Here is a 15,183-nt window from a genome sequence, read left to right as displayed (position 1 = left end):
TTCGTTTACTACCCTTTTAAAATTCGAGAAGTCTACTGCCCGTATCTGCTAAAACTGTCGTGAGGCAGATGATTAGGTTAATTATTTCAGTAACCATATGTTGATATTTAGCTCTCAAATTTTTATTCTATGAAGATATATGTGTTAGCTATCTACATATAAAATTTGAGCTCATTCAGGTAACGTTTGCTATTTTTCAAAAATCTGGACTTTCAGTTGGCAGAAACTGCCGAATCTGGTAGGCGATGGGAAAATCGCTATATCTCTTAAACTACTTGGAGTTTTTCAACATACTTTTTTTTTAATTAAACTAGACTCAAAGAGGTTTCTATTGATATAAAATTAGACTCCATACGAGTTCGGAAGTAAAAGCAGTTTATTAGTTGAAGTTGAATATATACAGTTTTGTTGAGATGGAAATGATTCAAAATAATTCTTATTAAGGATTTTAAAGTTTTATTGTTGATAAAATATCACTTTTAGTTTATAAATGAGCTATTGAGATATATAAATATTCTGAGAAAGATTTCATGAGAACTTGTTGGTAAAATTATATTAGATGGAATAGTTGATAAATGAAATATTAAAGATTTATTAATTAAATGGTTAAAATATTAAAATTATTAGATCTTCTCGAAAATTTCTTTTTATAGTTAACTCCTTTTATTATTTTAAAATATTTTTACAAATGTTCCTAAAGTCTCACAATGAAATTTTCATCAGGAATTAATGTTTAGAATTTATTAATGACTTATTAGTTCTTTTAATAGTAGCAATATATATATATTGATTGGCATTATTAAATGGGGAAAAGGAAAATATTTTATAAATTATTCTTTATTTATAATGGATAAATAAAGGAATAATATAAAATGGGCTTTCCTACATCCTCAAATGTACATGAAGTATTTCGATAAAAGAAGAACGATTGTATATGAGTTAGATACAGTCGTTTAAGGAAATATGGGTAGTTAGAGAAATGAGTGAATAGTGATTCACTGCATTTGTTGTTATCTTTTCTATTATTCACTCGAACACATGTTTCGTGTTATCAAAGGTTCAAATAAACAAAAGCGCCTGAGTAACCTATCGCGCTAAGGAAAGAGAATCATTGTCTTAAGTAGCAAAACACTGCAATCAGGTAGGCATTACTTTCGTATATATCAAATGAGCTTAAATGTTACGTTCAAGCAAGTTATTTCATGACAAAATCTTTGAGTTGAAGTTATTTCAAGTATTGTCTTGCCATAAAATGTTTTAATTTCAGTATGATATCTATCTGATATGGCTTTGCCAGTTATCATGTAATCGAATTCGGGTCTTGAGCAGTTGATAGCTATCCTGCCTTGGCTAGTGTACACCAGTGACCGTGAGTCATCTAGCGGGTTGGCCGGTCAAGTGACCGTGAGAGGTGGCCACCTCTCCGGCACACAGATTCAGATATGATAGATTACAAAAGAACTTAGTCTGATCAAACGAACTTTAGAATCACAAATGAATTTAGTACGCTTAGGGCCTTTTTAAGTAAAAAAAACCCTTGGTTATACTATTGAAATGGCATGACAATTTACATTTATTATGTATGTATATGATTTTCGGCATATGTCTACTGAGTACTTTGTACTCAGCCCTGCATGTATTTCTAAATGTGCAGGTTGAGCAGTGATGAGTGATGATGGGGTGTCGTGCGGAGCTTTGTCATATTTACTAAATAAACTCTTGGCGATACATGTCTTCATACATGTATCACGTTCTATTTCCGCTGCGAACACTCAGTTATGATGCATATTATCCTATTATGTTGGATTGTCAAATCAAGTTATTGTATAAACACTTAAATCGGATACTCTTGACCGATTACTCGCTCTTATCTATTTATGTGTGTTTTTTTTTCATATGATGTCTCAATCTTAGTTCAATTCCTTTATTATTATTTATCACCCCTTTTCTGTCCCCTCTCCTAATTTCCCTTCCCTAGTCACGGTTTCCCGGCTTACCTATCCTTAGTTAAGACCGGTCGTGACAACACTACACTAGCATATATCGTTTTTTAGGTTATAAGTATATATAAAAATTATTTTAGAAATTACTGAAATTAAATAAGTTACGAATTATATCCATTTCACAATTTTGATCTTACTTTCAAACTGTTGCAAATAATAGTTAATTAATTCTTCAAAATTAATTGCTATAAACATTAAATTATTGTGTGTCTAAATATAACAAATACTAATACATAGTAGTAATTATGTAATTTGTTTCTTTTTTATGTTTAGGATTTGATAAGATTTTATATGTTATTCATCAATCAATTCGGAATTTTATATATTATTGTTATTAGTGGAGTTGGAGTTTAATAGAAAAGTGTGATATTCTGCAATCTTCATATACTTTTGAATAATCAACGAATTGTGCTTTTTTGTTCATACGTCACATTTCCACCTAAGCTCACGTTTGGTTGAGTATTTTTAGAGGTTGGAAAGGGATTAAATTAATTGAATTCATTACTTATTATCTTTGGTTTGGGTAATGAGTTAATCATTACTCTTATTTGAGGGTAACCCAATCACCCAATTTGTTACCCCTCAAAATAGAGGAGAAAAAAAAATCCCTTACTAATGATTCATTTTCATTGTTAAACCAAATACTCCGTACTTAATAAAAGTAATGGTTATTATTATCATTCCACTCCTTTATTTAATTTCATTCCCTTTCCATTCCTCTACTTGAACTAAGTGAGCACTAAATCAATCACTTAAAAACTTAAAACGTTTCAAAACTTATAATTAGTAACAAACAAGTCTGCCCGGATTTATTTTATTTTGTTAAATGTAACACATCTCAAACTTTAAATTAAACAAGTCTACCACATTAAGCGTACTTCAACCATATAGTCGAAATAAATAATGCTCAATTGTGAAATCATAGGCTCGTGAACTAACAAAGCAAATACAAATAAGGTTGAACCAACTAAATAAAATATTTGGATTCGAAAGTTAATGATTGATTTCAACCAAATTCTCCTTTCCAAAAGTCTTAAAAGTAGCTCAACTTTCTGTTATCCTAAATGATACACGTTTAATAAATTGAGTTGATCAAGAGCCTGACTGAGAAATTTTATCAAACATGTACATGTATTACACCAACTCATTGATTTTGCGACATGTGACAATTGAAATTAATGGATTAATGTACATGTACAAGTAGGTAGATTTTTCCAAGCTTGAAAATACCAACGTAGAACCAAAGAGTCTAATATTGTTTTCTAAAGAGTGCAAATTTGACCTAGTAATGTACTCCAACATACCATGAAATTTAGCAACATATCCATGATAGCTTAATGAAATGGGGATTTTACACCAATTCTGGCTATCTTATTTACATTCATAAAATACACTAACAAAGTTATGTGATCATTCAATTTCAACCAACCATCCCCTGCTATCCTCGATCTCGCCTCTTTGGATCCCAACAAGTCTTGAATGAAGTTTCAGGCACTCAAGCTCAGGGCTCTTCTTATATTCAACCCTGAAAACAACAATTCAACACAACTTCAATTCAACTGGGAGGCACACTCCAGCGCATTCGGATGCACGGGTCATTAAGTCCAAATCATGATTAATAAACCCTAACCGGGAAAAGGTGAACCCTAATTGGAACGGATGCACCATACATCCACATGTAGAAAACTTTTTGACAAGAGTAGGTGTGGTATCTTGGGGGACAATTCAATCTTCGACTCCCCTTCTAAATCAATTTTAATCTTCATTGGCTCCCATCAGGTCTATAATCATTGCCGTTTGTTGCTACTTATTAACGTAATCTTAGGTCCTAGAAGCGTTTTCCAGTAGGAGTTGATTATATACAACAATGTAACATCCCTTCAAATAAGGAGTTGGAACTCACCTGTTACCCATGTATGTAATACTTCCTACAGGAGCAACACCAACTGCGGTTCCAGTGCAGAAAACTTCGTCAGCATCAAGTAATTCTTGAATTGGAATAGAACGCTCCTCAACCTGCCCAAATTCACAGACAATGTAAAGCTTTCGACTATAGATACGTGGTGTGGGTTTAAAAGCCTTCAGATAGATTTGCAGAATTGAACCAAAGGATGTTGCTGCATCAGGAAGATCAGCATAGAAGGAAGTATGTAATTCATTGATGAACATAAACGTTTGACACCTCCTTGCACAACACAAAAGCATTAAGAGCATCCGTTTCTTACAGTGTAGCAGAAGGCGACAAAGAAAGCACTGCATAACTTTAGGTATCAAAGTAGATAATCATCACTATAATAACTGTTTACTAGTATAAAATGGCTTAGTTACAACAACTCTTCTGGACTGGTAACCAAATTGAGGGAAGGTGTTATAACTGATTTAAATTGTAATAAGTGGCAAAAAAAAATGTTGAATTAGATATCGGAAGAAAATTTCCCTAGCTTCCGGTAAAAGATCTGACATATGTTTATAGTTTGGAGCCATTTAGAGGAGCAAGTTCACTAATAAAAAGGTTTACTGTTTGCCATAGGTTAAGCCACTCTCAAGGAACAAGTAGCATCTAATAGGGAGGATATGCTTAAGAATGTCGGGAGTATATTTGAGGTTTTGGCACTTGGAAACGGAGAGGCCAGTAACCTGAGGTCCCTCGACAAATAAGAATTTTGTTCGAGAGTGCTTCAATGAAAAGCGGTTATCGTAAAAAATCTACAAAGACAAAGATTATCCTATTGCTAACAATGATGGACAGCAAACTGGCCTGGATACTTTTTCAGCCAGGCATTTTGGATTCTCTCAATATGCTATCTGCATAAAAAATTCTGAACGAGTTGAACTTTATAATGTTTAATGTTAACCCAAAACTCCATTGCATCCTATAATACCAGGATTTGCTAAGTGATACTAACACATTCCGCCACGAGTTAAGCTTGTGTTGCCAGAACCAGAGTTAAATGTTAGCCCGACATTAAACAGCATGAGATATCCCACTGATCACCTGATAACCAAGATCTCGTGCAATCTCCATGATGCTTTTACGCATAATTCCTTCAAGAATAGTTCCATTGGTGGGCGGAGTGGAGATAACATTGCCCTGTAAACAGAAAAGCAATTCATGAGTCACCTGAAGTAAATAGTATCATTAGTTACGAACCAATATTATTTGTAGGGCACATTCAACTGGTATTATAACCCTACAAAGTGCCGCGTGGAAACATATAATCAGTGAAACTTGATCCAGCTAGCTGATATTATGCCAATAGATAAAAAATATATAGGTTGTATAGCGTTGTGAACAAGAGTTAAATGCGTGGCATGCCGACAAATCTGCTGAACAACTTACACGAGACAATTAGGTGATGAATACCTTGAGCATGAAGACATTAGAAGATGAGACCTCCTCAATGTCTCTTTTATTCTTTGCATCGAGGTATAAGACATCGGAGAATCCTTTATCCTTGGCTCTCCTCATGGCTTTCAACACCTACACGTACGGTATGAAAACAATATCCATCAAAGTTATTAACACATGCAGTACCAGTGTACCACACACTATGAGGTAAAATACAAGGAGTTTTGCATAAACTAAGAAACAGAACGAGAATCACAAAATCTTTTCAAATATACATCCAAATATACTTCACCAAAACTCGACCCACCTGAAGATTGAAATTTAAGAGCAAAAAATGAAGACTGAGATTTCAGAGCAAAAAATGAAGACTCTAGACCGACTACAGTATTATGTCTCAACCAAATAGGGTTAATAGTAGTTTACAAGTTCAACTTTGATATATTTCTTTTTTATGAACTCAACTTTAATTTATTTTTTAAATAACCTGGACTTTGTAAATTTGTTAAATTTTGTCTGGCATCAAATATTCCAGCATCGGATATCTAACTAGGCTCACCCGTAAAACATATTTTTTTTGCGTCGTAGCTTCATTTTATCGACATCCCAGCTTGAGAAACATGTTTTTACATGTGAACATAATTAGATATCCAATGCCAGAATTTTTTGATCTAGGTCAAAATTAAAGAAGTTTCCGAAGTTAATAGTAATATTTTTTTAAAAAAAAATTGAGCTCATAAACTTAAATAATAGTAATAATAATAGTTGAAGTCATACACTACTGTTAACCCCAACAAAATATCCCCTTATATTATCTAAATGATGAGTCGCCACCTTCATTTAGAACTTTGATCAAACAGTTAGAAGGGGCAACATTTACCGGCGCATAATTCGTGATGCTCTTCACACCTCCAGCACCGCCGCGAGCAGCGCGATGGAACTCATCCTCAACGTACAAGTTGATCGGCGCCGTTCCTTCCTGCAACCACAACCACAACAAAACAAACAAATCTTACTCACAAGCTCCCTAATATCCCATATTCAATCGGAATAAACTGCAAACATGAACACAAACACAACCTTGAAATAGTTTCCAACTGGAGAAGCATACACCAAAAATGTGTACTCGGAAGCCGGCGCCAGACCCAGCACCGGCCCGCTACCTATGAGCAGAGGCCGAATGTAAAGAGATCCTTTTCCCGACGGAGGAATCTGTGGAATTTCAAGAGAGAGAAAATGAGAAACCGTCGATGCAGTCGCCTAGTGAAAGAAAAAACGGATCGCTGATTGATTACCCATCGGCGGTTGGCGAGAGCGGTTTGTTTGACGGCATGGATGAATTGATAAACTGAGGGAGATTGCATACACATTCTGTCGGCGCCGATTTGCATGCGAATAGCGTTTTCTTGTGGGCGGAACAGATAGAGACCGCCATTTTCTCTTCGATAAGCTTTCGTGCCTTCGAAAACTCCCTGATCGATTGCAGACAAATTGCTCTGTTACTTCCTTCCATCTTTTTCAATTTCAGTTAAAGGCCATAATTGTTTAAATTAATTATACAATTATACCCAAAAAATTGACGCCATTATCATAATTTTTGTATCACTAATTTCTCCATTCAATTATTTTATAATTTGACGTCTAAGGATACTTATTTTTCGGAATCCTTGTTGGATAATTTGAGATAGTAAGTTTTGTTTTCACTCTAATCAATGTTTTCTGGATTTGGAAATTATGTTTTTACTATTGTATTATTCATTAATAATTAATATATTGAATATTAAATTAATTAGTTAAGATGCATTTGTAATTCCTTATGTGCATTAATTATGCATTTAGTATTATATAATAATGAAATCGGATATCGTACATAATAACTTTTGTTTTCAGTCTAATCAATGCTTTCTGGGGGTGGGTATTTTTCATAGACATATTATGGGGTGGGTACTTTCCCCTATTAACACATTATATTTTTATGATTGCATTATCCACTAATAATTTATATATTGAATATTAAATTGATTAGTTAAGATGCATTTGTAACTCCTTCTGTGTATTAATTATGCATTTAGTATTATATTATAATATGTAATAACGAAATCGGATGCCGTAAATAGTAACTTCTGTTTTCAGCCTAATCAATGTTTTTTAAAATATGAACACCATTATAAAGATCTCGTTATAAACTTTTCAATTATACGGAGTATCAAATTTGGATGTAATTGCATTGCTAAATTGAGCTTTTCATTCTTTTTAAGTGGGGTCCTTAAGGGGACATCAAACAGTGCGAACTCCTGCATACAAACAGTGAGGTCCAAGGTTCAAACCCCACTGTTCCCCCTCCTCCAAAGTAATAATAATAATAATAATAATAATAATAATAATAATAATAATAATAATAATAATAATAATAATAATAATAATAATAATAATAATAATAAATCTTTTTAAGTGGGTTAAAATTTTGTGTTTTCAATTTTTAGCGTTTTTTATAAAATATATTAAGCTTTCATTTTTTATTTAAAATTTTCAATTTTTTTATAATTTCAATCAAATGTGAAATGTCCAGTTCAGTGACTGAAAGAAAATTCAATTCACCATAGCTTAAGGTAGATTTTTTTTTCACTTCACTATAAAATTAAACAAAAAACTAGTATTTCATTTGTCTCAAGCATATACGTTTTTCATAAAATATCGTAAATTTTTATTTTCTATTCCAAAATTCGAACTTTCAATATTCTTTTATAAAATATCCCGCTATACAATAATAGGTTGCGGTACTCGAATTATTTATTTTTGTGTCCGATTACATGCTTGATTTCAATGCTATTTCCTTTTTAAACCGACACAGTGAGGTGAAAAAAAATAGCCCCCACAAACTGCATCAAGTTGAATCATCTTGTTATCATCAAATTTTGTATAGTGAGACTCTTATGATAAATGTACAATGTATATTCTAATTAAATTTATTTAGAATTCATCAATCATTAATTAATGTTTATTAATATCTAATAAAAACTAACGCACGTATGTCCGAATATACCAAAAAGTGGGCCTCATTTATTTAAGATATTTTGGTATGAGGAAATTGAAGTAGATGGAGCATGGTGGCCCAGCCCCCGTAGCAAGTATCGAACCAGATCTCCCATGTTTGCCAAATGTAGCATTAGTGCATTACTTCTAACCTTAGTAATCAAATTCCAACTTGATTTTGTCTCCGAAAAAAAAATAAAAAAATAAAATAAAATCCAACTTGATTCAGCTGGCATATGCTGTAGTTTTACAAGTTTCAATTCATGGAGGTATTTATGACACACACACATACATTTAATATATAAAGTAATTCATCTATCATATAGTACATCTACTTTATACATTATGTGCAAATATTTTATATATTTTATGCAAAAAAATTCAGGTTCTCATGGTACGAAAGTTTGTATTTGAACTCCTTCCTCTATATATATATATATATATATATATATATATATATATATATATATATATATTTTAAAATATAAAATTAAAAATCATTATCAACGCTTGTATCATGAAAATTTATGATTAATTTAGAAAATGTTGAATGAATTTATAATTATGAGTTTGAATTTTATAAGGAACGATAATTTTTTTTACTTCGTTACTTTACACAACAAATTCATCATGTTACTCGTAGAATTTATCATAAGTTTGTAGTTCATAATTTCTGTTTTAAAATGATTTGTAGCCTAATCATTATATAATAAAAATCAAAATAGGGGAAATTGCTAAATGTATATCAGGAAAATATAAGGTACTCATTAGGATACGATTAAAAAGAAAAACTTGTATTGATAAGAATTAATGACATATTCGTGTATTCATATTGATTGAGTCAAGTCTTAACTTATTCATGCTCTGAGACCACTTATGAGTTGAGTGTTGTATTGATTTGACTCATCTTGTTAACTCATATAAATTAGTTTTAATTTTTAACTTTTTGATATAATTTAAATGATAAATTTATATAACATGATTCTTAAATTTAAAACTACATGTATAACCTATATGGATGCTCTTACATATAAGTAATGTAAGACCACTCATTTGGCTAACTATGCCACCTTACAGGATTTTTCATATGTCGTGTTAAAATAAAATAGTACTCCGTACTACTAAGTTACGTTTGTTTATTAGAGAAACGCACATAACATGATACTATTTTGGCTCTAAATAATAGTATTAGCTTATAGAGTCATTATGTATTTATATGTATTAATTTTTCTCTTAGATTACTCAATCTTGATGTACTACTATATACCATCCTATGCTTGCGACCTTTGTCATGATCCTCCTAGACTCCTAGTCTATAAAGGAAAACAACCACCTGCCTAATTAGTCTCATTTTTGCTAGTACTTAAAATTTCTAGGCACATACTCAGAATTATAGGATTACCCTTGTAAAAATCATGACAAAATTTCTAGGCACGTACTCAAAATTATAAGATTTTTACTATATGATAAGTCATTTATCATAAAAATCATTATTGTTTACTGAACTACTCCCTCCATCCCTCTTTTAGGCACAATATTTAATGCAAAAGTAAAATAAAAAAAAAGTGAATGAAAAACTAACTTTAATTTATTTCGACTCAACTTGGTTGGGAAGGAGGGAGTATAATTTTCATTTATACACTCCTAATTATTGAATAAGAAATTACTCTCTAATAAACTTGTAAATTAAGTGTCAAAAAATAATTACAAACTCTAATTAGATTAATGGATCCTGAATGATTATTGTAAAATTAAATTAAGGCAATAGAGATTGGAAATTAAGAAGAAAAACTAAAACAAAATAAAAAAACACCTAAAGGCAAGAGTAAAATGATAGATTTGACAAGCTTTCAGTATAGATTTTTTAAATGAAAAAATTATTTAGGAAGAAAATTCATCTTAAAATACTAGTCAGAGATGGATGGAAGATGGTGCAATAAGTGTGACACACATGCCCCAAATAGCACAAAACTGAAGATGGATCCAAATATAGTAGAAAATGAAATTGAAGAGCAGAGCACCTGTCCATAATTTAAGACTCCAGCAGAAGGGCTCAACTCGATATTCCCGAAACGGCTGAGTTGACCAGGCTGGAACTCGTCGTCTTCTCCACACTTCATTACATACATATAATCAGTCTGCATTAAACCGAATCCAAGATTGTCCCACTCCATCTCTTCCTCCACGCCGCTGCTCGGGTCGGGCCCACACACTCATCAAACACAACTTAATTATATACATATAAATATTAGGTAATTAAATTAATCACTACCTTTCGCAGCCTTCTTGCAGAGGAGACGCAGCTTGACTCCCCAAATACCTCACTCCGATCTAAATATCACAACAAGATTATATATATGTATATACCAAAACAAAAAAAACAGCAGTTATTAAGTTTAATGCAGTGATTTTTTATTATTTTGTATGAATAACCCAAAATCTTGAACTATATTTGTCCAAGATATTACAGAGAGCTCTCTGTTTTGTTTCCTCTGGTTTGGACGAAAATGACTGAAAATAATATATATGTTGACAGACCTGTGATTTATATGAAGGCGTTGCTCTAATCTGGCGTAAGATTCTGCTACTCACACTTTTGAGAATCATATTTTTATTTTATTTGCTGTGATGAAATTAAGAGAGGAAGAAGGTGGATTTGTAGAAGAGGAATGTTAATGAACGGAAGCTGGGAATTGGATAGACATGCACACATACACTATTACCTATTTAACCTGCTTCTTCGCCTAACTTTTTCAACACTACTAGATATTGTATAGTAGTACATTAGTACGTATCTTTGATTTTGTTTTTATTCATCAATATATTCAAAATGCCAAAATATAGAAAATAACATCGATAAAAAATTCTGTTAATAGTGTTTTGTGTTTTCAACTTTCAAAGTTTTCAATTAAATAGTCTTAATTTTTGTTTTCTCTATAAAACTCCTAATTTTTGCCGGAAAATACCAAAGTTTCTCAATTTTCTAATTTATATCATGATCTTTCATTTTTGTCAGAAAATACATGAATTTTATAATGTTTTTGAATCATCTCATGGTAGGTAATTTCGCCCAAATCCAATTTAATGTTGCAGTGAAAAATAGCAAATCGTGAGATTATTCAGATTGAATTTGGACAAAATTACTTTATTCCATACTATTATTGGTCTGTAGCTTTGCTTAAAACTCCCTAATCAGTAGATTATTTGGATTGGATTTGAGCAAAATGGCCCACCGTGAGACGATTCAGAATCATTCTTAAATTCATGTATTTTTTGCAAAACAAAAAAATTATGATATAAACCAGAAAATTGAAAAGCTTTGAGTATTTTCCAGCAATAACCCCTATCTATAAAATGTCCTATAATTCAAATTCCAACGATGGAAAGAAGATTCATCCCGCCGAACTCTAAGGTGAAATTTTTTCACAGCATCATATAAAGCGACATTATTTTGTAAAAAGAAACTACATAAATAAAAATTATTTCCACCTCATAATACAACCAAAATTCCACTTTAATGCAAAAAAAGAAAAGAAAAAAAGGAATGTTAAACATTTGTGCTTCTTGTTATCACAAAAATCCCTAAAACCATAGAGGTGGATTTACACAAGCTGAGGATGTTTTCTCTGAAACCCACCCACTGCAACAGATGGCTCCAATCCTACCCTCAACACGGCGACACCATCTTGGGGATAGAGCTGCAGCACCAACTCCAGATTCAGCAGTGCTTCATCAACAAAACGACGCCGAAATGTGGGGAAGTAGATTTTTTTGGGGAAAAAATTAAAGTGTTAGAGATTTTTGTGACCAAAGTAACGTCAATAGATCCACCTCAAACTAGGACAAGATAAATCATTGATGTGTATTTTAGTTGTTCACATTTTTGGATTATTTGTGCTTTAATGAAATTCAATATACACAATTAGGTGAATTTTGATGTAGGAATTGAAGAATTTGATGACGACGTAGTCGAATAAAAGAATGGTGGAGAAAAGCGATTTTGATGAAAATTGAGGAAGAATCGAAATGATACTAGAAGTGGAAAATAAGTTAGAATTTATTATCATAATATTTTCATATTATTTATTTATTAGTAGCTTTGTAATTAACCCCATTAGAGTTAATGGGCTACTAGGAATTCTTAGCTCTTGGCATTGGAGAGTTTGACTGACGTGAGGTATTGGAGGATAGTAGGGATTAAATCAATTTTTGACTTGGGCAATTCATAGTGGTTGGCCGCTGGACTTGAGACAGAAGAATTGGCGGCTGAAGAGGAGAAATTCACATAGCTTATTAATATTTTCTAGAGTTGAATTTTTATTTTAGTTAGAATTACCGTAGTTTGAATTCACGTGTTTCTGGAAATATTATTCTTGTTTAATTATTTTATTTTAATTCTTTAGATTTTATATTATGTTTTCTTTCTTTAATTTTATGGTGTTTTATTTCTTTAGCACGAGTAGTTAATTTTCTTGATTCGGTGAAAATAGTGAAACATTAGTCCAAAATCTATGAGACCTAATTATTTGTTAATTGATTCAATTGAATTTTGATTTGTTCCATGAGCAGAGTGTTTTAATCTGGTTTTCTTGAGCCTGATCACTTTAGGTTAATTCAGATTATTGACGAAGCTATCGTACCGGTAGTAGGGAATAAATTGGTAGACGAATTATTACTTGCATTATTTGGGTAATTTATCTAAATCGGGTTCCTTCGTCTTAATGTTATTGAAACATTAAATCTAGATCTGGCGTCTACACCTAGATTGTGTTTTAATAAGGGAAATAGTTAGGTCTGACGTCTACAGCTAACTATCGATAAAGTAAGTGGAAATTGGGGTGCGTCCGCTGCATTCACGATATCCTATAACTGATTGGTCCATGAGAATTAATTTACCTTTGCGTCTATGATCAGAGTAGTGACTAGTGTGGATTTATTTGAAACCGAGTTGTTTTATTCTTGATTTATCTCTTGTGTGTTATTTTAGTTTATTTATTGTTTTCTTAGTTTATCTATCTCTCCAATTTAAGGCGTGATGGCTACACCAAACTTAATCTTTAGGAAATTGAGTGCATTTACCCGTTCTCTGTGGTTCGACCCTGCTTATTGCTATACTCATTTAATTCTTGGTAAGATTGCAAGAATTATTTGGTGGTAGACGACGATCACCAATAATATTTCTGTCACCTCAATTTCAATAACGAGGCATTTTATAGAAAAACGCTGAACTTGAAATTTCTTTAATAGAAAATGAAGATTGGGTATATGTATAATCTATAGTATATTAAAAAGGCAAATTTCAATTTCAAAATTGAATGACAATTTTGTGATTATAATAAAATTGAAGGTTCATTTGTAATTATATTATTTTCTTCTTTTTATCTTCTTATTTTTTGTTTAATTTTCTTCTACAAATTTGTGAAATTCGGCTAATTATATAATATTGGGTTAATTAAGTTAAAACTCATAAACTTTGCTCCAATTTTCAACTTCTTCTATGAACTTTAAAATTTAGGGTTAAGGTGCAAATAGGTCCCTATAGCGTATTGCTCTCCATACTCACTGTGTGTGCAAATAGGCCCCTAAAGTCCGAAAAATCATACATTTAAACCCTTCTGACCTAACGTCGTCCAACTCCGTTAGTCAATTTTTTTTAATTCGAATTGTGGGGCCCGCCTTCTTCTTCTTCTTCTTCTTCTTCTTCTACCTTTACCTTTAGCCTTCTGATTGCCTCTCATCTAAACAAGACCAGCAACCAACAATGGCTAAACCCATCACTCAAATTCTCGCATCAATTCTGCTGCTCTCCTTCTGCCGGATCTCCACCGGCAAACCCAACACTGTCGTGAAAAGCATGCTCTGCAACTCCAGCACCTACACCAAAGGCTACCATTTCACCATTAGCTTGGCCTACATCCTTGGCCAATTGGAGAGTGCCACGTTGTTGCGTCTTGGATACGATCTCGACAACATCTCTCCCTACCGAACACCTTTCGCCTACGACCACGCCGCCTGCAACCAAACTCTGACGAGCTCGGACTGCGTCGCCTACCTCGCCGCAGCCAAAACCGCCATGCTTGTTAGTTGCGACGGTCGGATCGGCGCCCACGGTGAGCTCTACGATTGCCTTGTTAGATATGAGCAGTACCCTTTCGATGATTGATTTTCATTATTATTTGGAATTTAATAAAATCGTCTCTTATCTGAAACATGTTTGGGTAATTTTGGTACCTTTTATCTCTTGCGCGATAACAATGAACACAATCAGAGCTTTGATTTATACAATTTGCTGAAAATTGGAGCCCTAATACAATTTTCCTGCGTGTATTACTATTGTATGCTGAAATATATTTGTATGCAAAAAGAAAAGAAAGTATTGGTGTGGTCTCGTTTGAGGAAGGCAGCGTAAAGGAGATGGTTCCAAGCATCAAGAACACCAAGGATCACAACAACTCTGTCATTGCCGTCGACACCCATCTCTCCGTCCCCCTCCCCTGTACGTCTGTGTTCATCATCTTTAATTAAGAATAAGAAGAAAGGAAGGTGGGCCCCGCAATTTGAATTTAAAAAAATTTGACTAACGGAGTTGGACGGCGTTAGGTCAGAAGGGTTTAAATGTATGATTTTTCGAACTTTGGGAGCCTATTTGCACACACGGTGAGTATGGAGAGCAATACGCTATAGGGGTCTATACTACAGAGGCCTATCTGCACCTTAACTCTAAATTTTATCTGGAATACCATGAATTTAATGGTGTGTTCAAGTTTGCTCCTTAAGAGCGTGCATTTGTTGTCATATTGG

At 32.8% G+C, this 15,183-nt stretch overlaps 2 protein-coding genes across 2 annotated transcripts; one reads left to right on the top strand and one right to left on the bottom strand.

The window, feature by feature from the left end:
* Positions 1-3,314: 3,314 nt before the first annotated feature.
* LOC131010660 (branched-chain-amino-acid aminotransferase 2, chloroplastic) lies at positions 3,315-11,204 on the bottom strand. Its single transcript, XM_057938297.1, has 10 exons — positions 10,921-11,204; positions 10,655-10,713; positions 10,404-10,572; positions 6,645-6,821; positions 6,430-6,561; positions 6,230-6,328; positions 5,368-5,484; positions 4,999-5,094; positions 3,907-4,019; positions 3,315-3,528 (listed from the first exon to the last, which is right to left on the bottom strand). Exons 1-10 carry the CDS (start codon positions 10,987-10,989, stop codon positions 3,414-3,416), a joined length of 1,146 nt encoding a protein of 381 aa, XP_057794280.1. The 5' UTR covers positions 10,990-11,204; the 3' UTR covers positions 3,315-3,413.
* A 2,922-nt stretch (positions 11,205-14,126) lies between these two features.
* LOC131010659 (antifungal protein ginkbilobin-like protein) lies at positions 14,127-14,603 on the top strand. Its single transcript, XM_057938296.1, has one exon. It carries the CDS (start codon positions 14,144-14,146, stop codon positions 14,543-14,545), a length of 402 nt encoding a protein of 133 aa, XP_057794279.1. The 5' UTR covers positions 14,127-14,143; the 3' UTR covers positions 14,546-14,603.
* The last annotated feature ends 580 nt before the right edge of the window (positions 14,604-15,183 follow it).

Source organism: Salvia miltiorrhiza, chromosome 2 (genome assembly GCF_028751815.1).
Source record: "Salvia miltiorrhiza cultivar Shanhuang (shh) chromosome 2, IMPLAD_Smil_shh, whole genome shotgun sequence".
In the NCBI taxonomy this organism is placed as follows: domain Eukaryota; kingdom Viridiplantae; phylum Streptophyta; class Magnoliopsida; order Lamiales; family Lamiaceae; genus Salvia; species Salvia miltiorrhiza.
This window is presented reverse-complemented; position numbering and strand designations above follow the sequence as displayed.

What these genes read in the sequence shown, in the direction of transcription:
- LOC131010659 (XM_057938296.1), top strand. Translation starts at nt 14,144, where the DNA reads ATGGCTAAACCCATCACTCAAATTCTCGCATCAATTCTGCTGCTCTCC.
- LOC131010660 (XM_057938297.1), bottom strand. Translation starts at nt 10,989, where the DNA reads ATGATTCTCAAAAGTGTGAGTAGCAGAATCTTACGCCAGATTAGAGCA. An exon ending in CTAATGTCTTCATGCTCAAG is followed by an intron (nt 5,095 to 5,367) that starts GTATTCATCACC and finishes TTCTGTTTACAG; the next exon opens with GGCAATGTTATCTCCACTCC. An exon ending in ATTACATACATGGGTAACAG is followed by an intron (nt 3,529 to 3,906) that starts GTGAGTTCCAAC and finishes TGTTGTTTTCAG; the next exon opens with GGTTGAATATAAGAAGAGCC.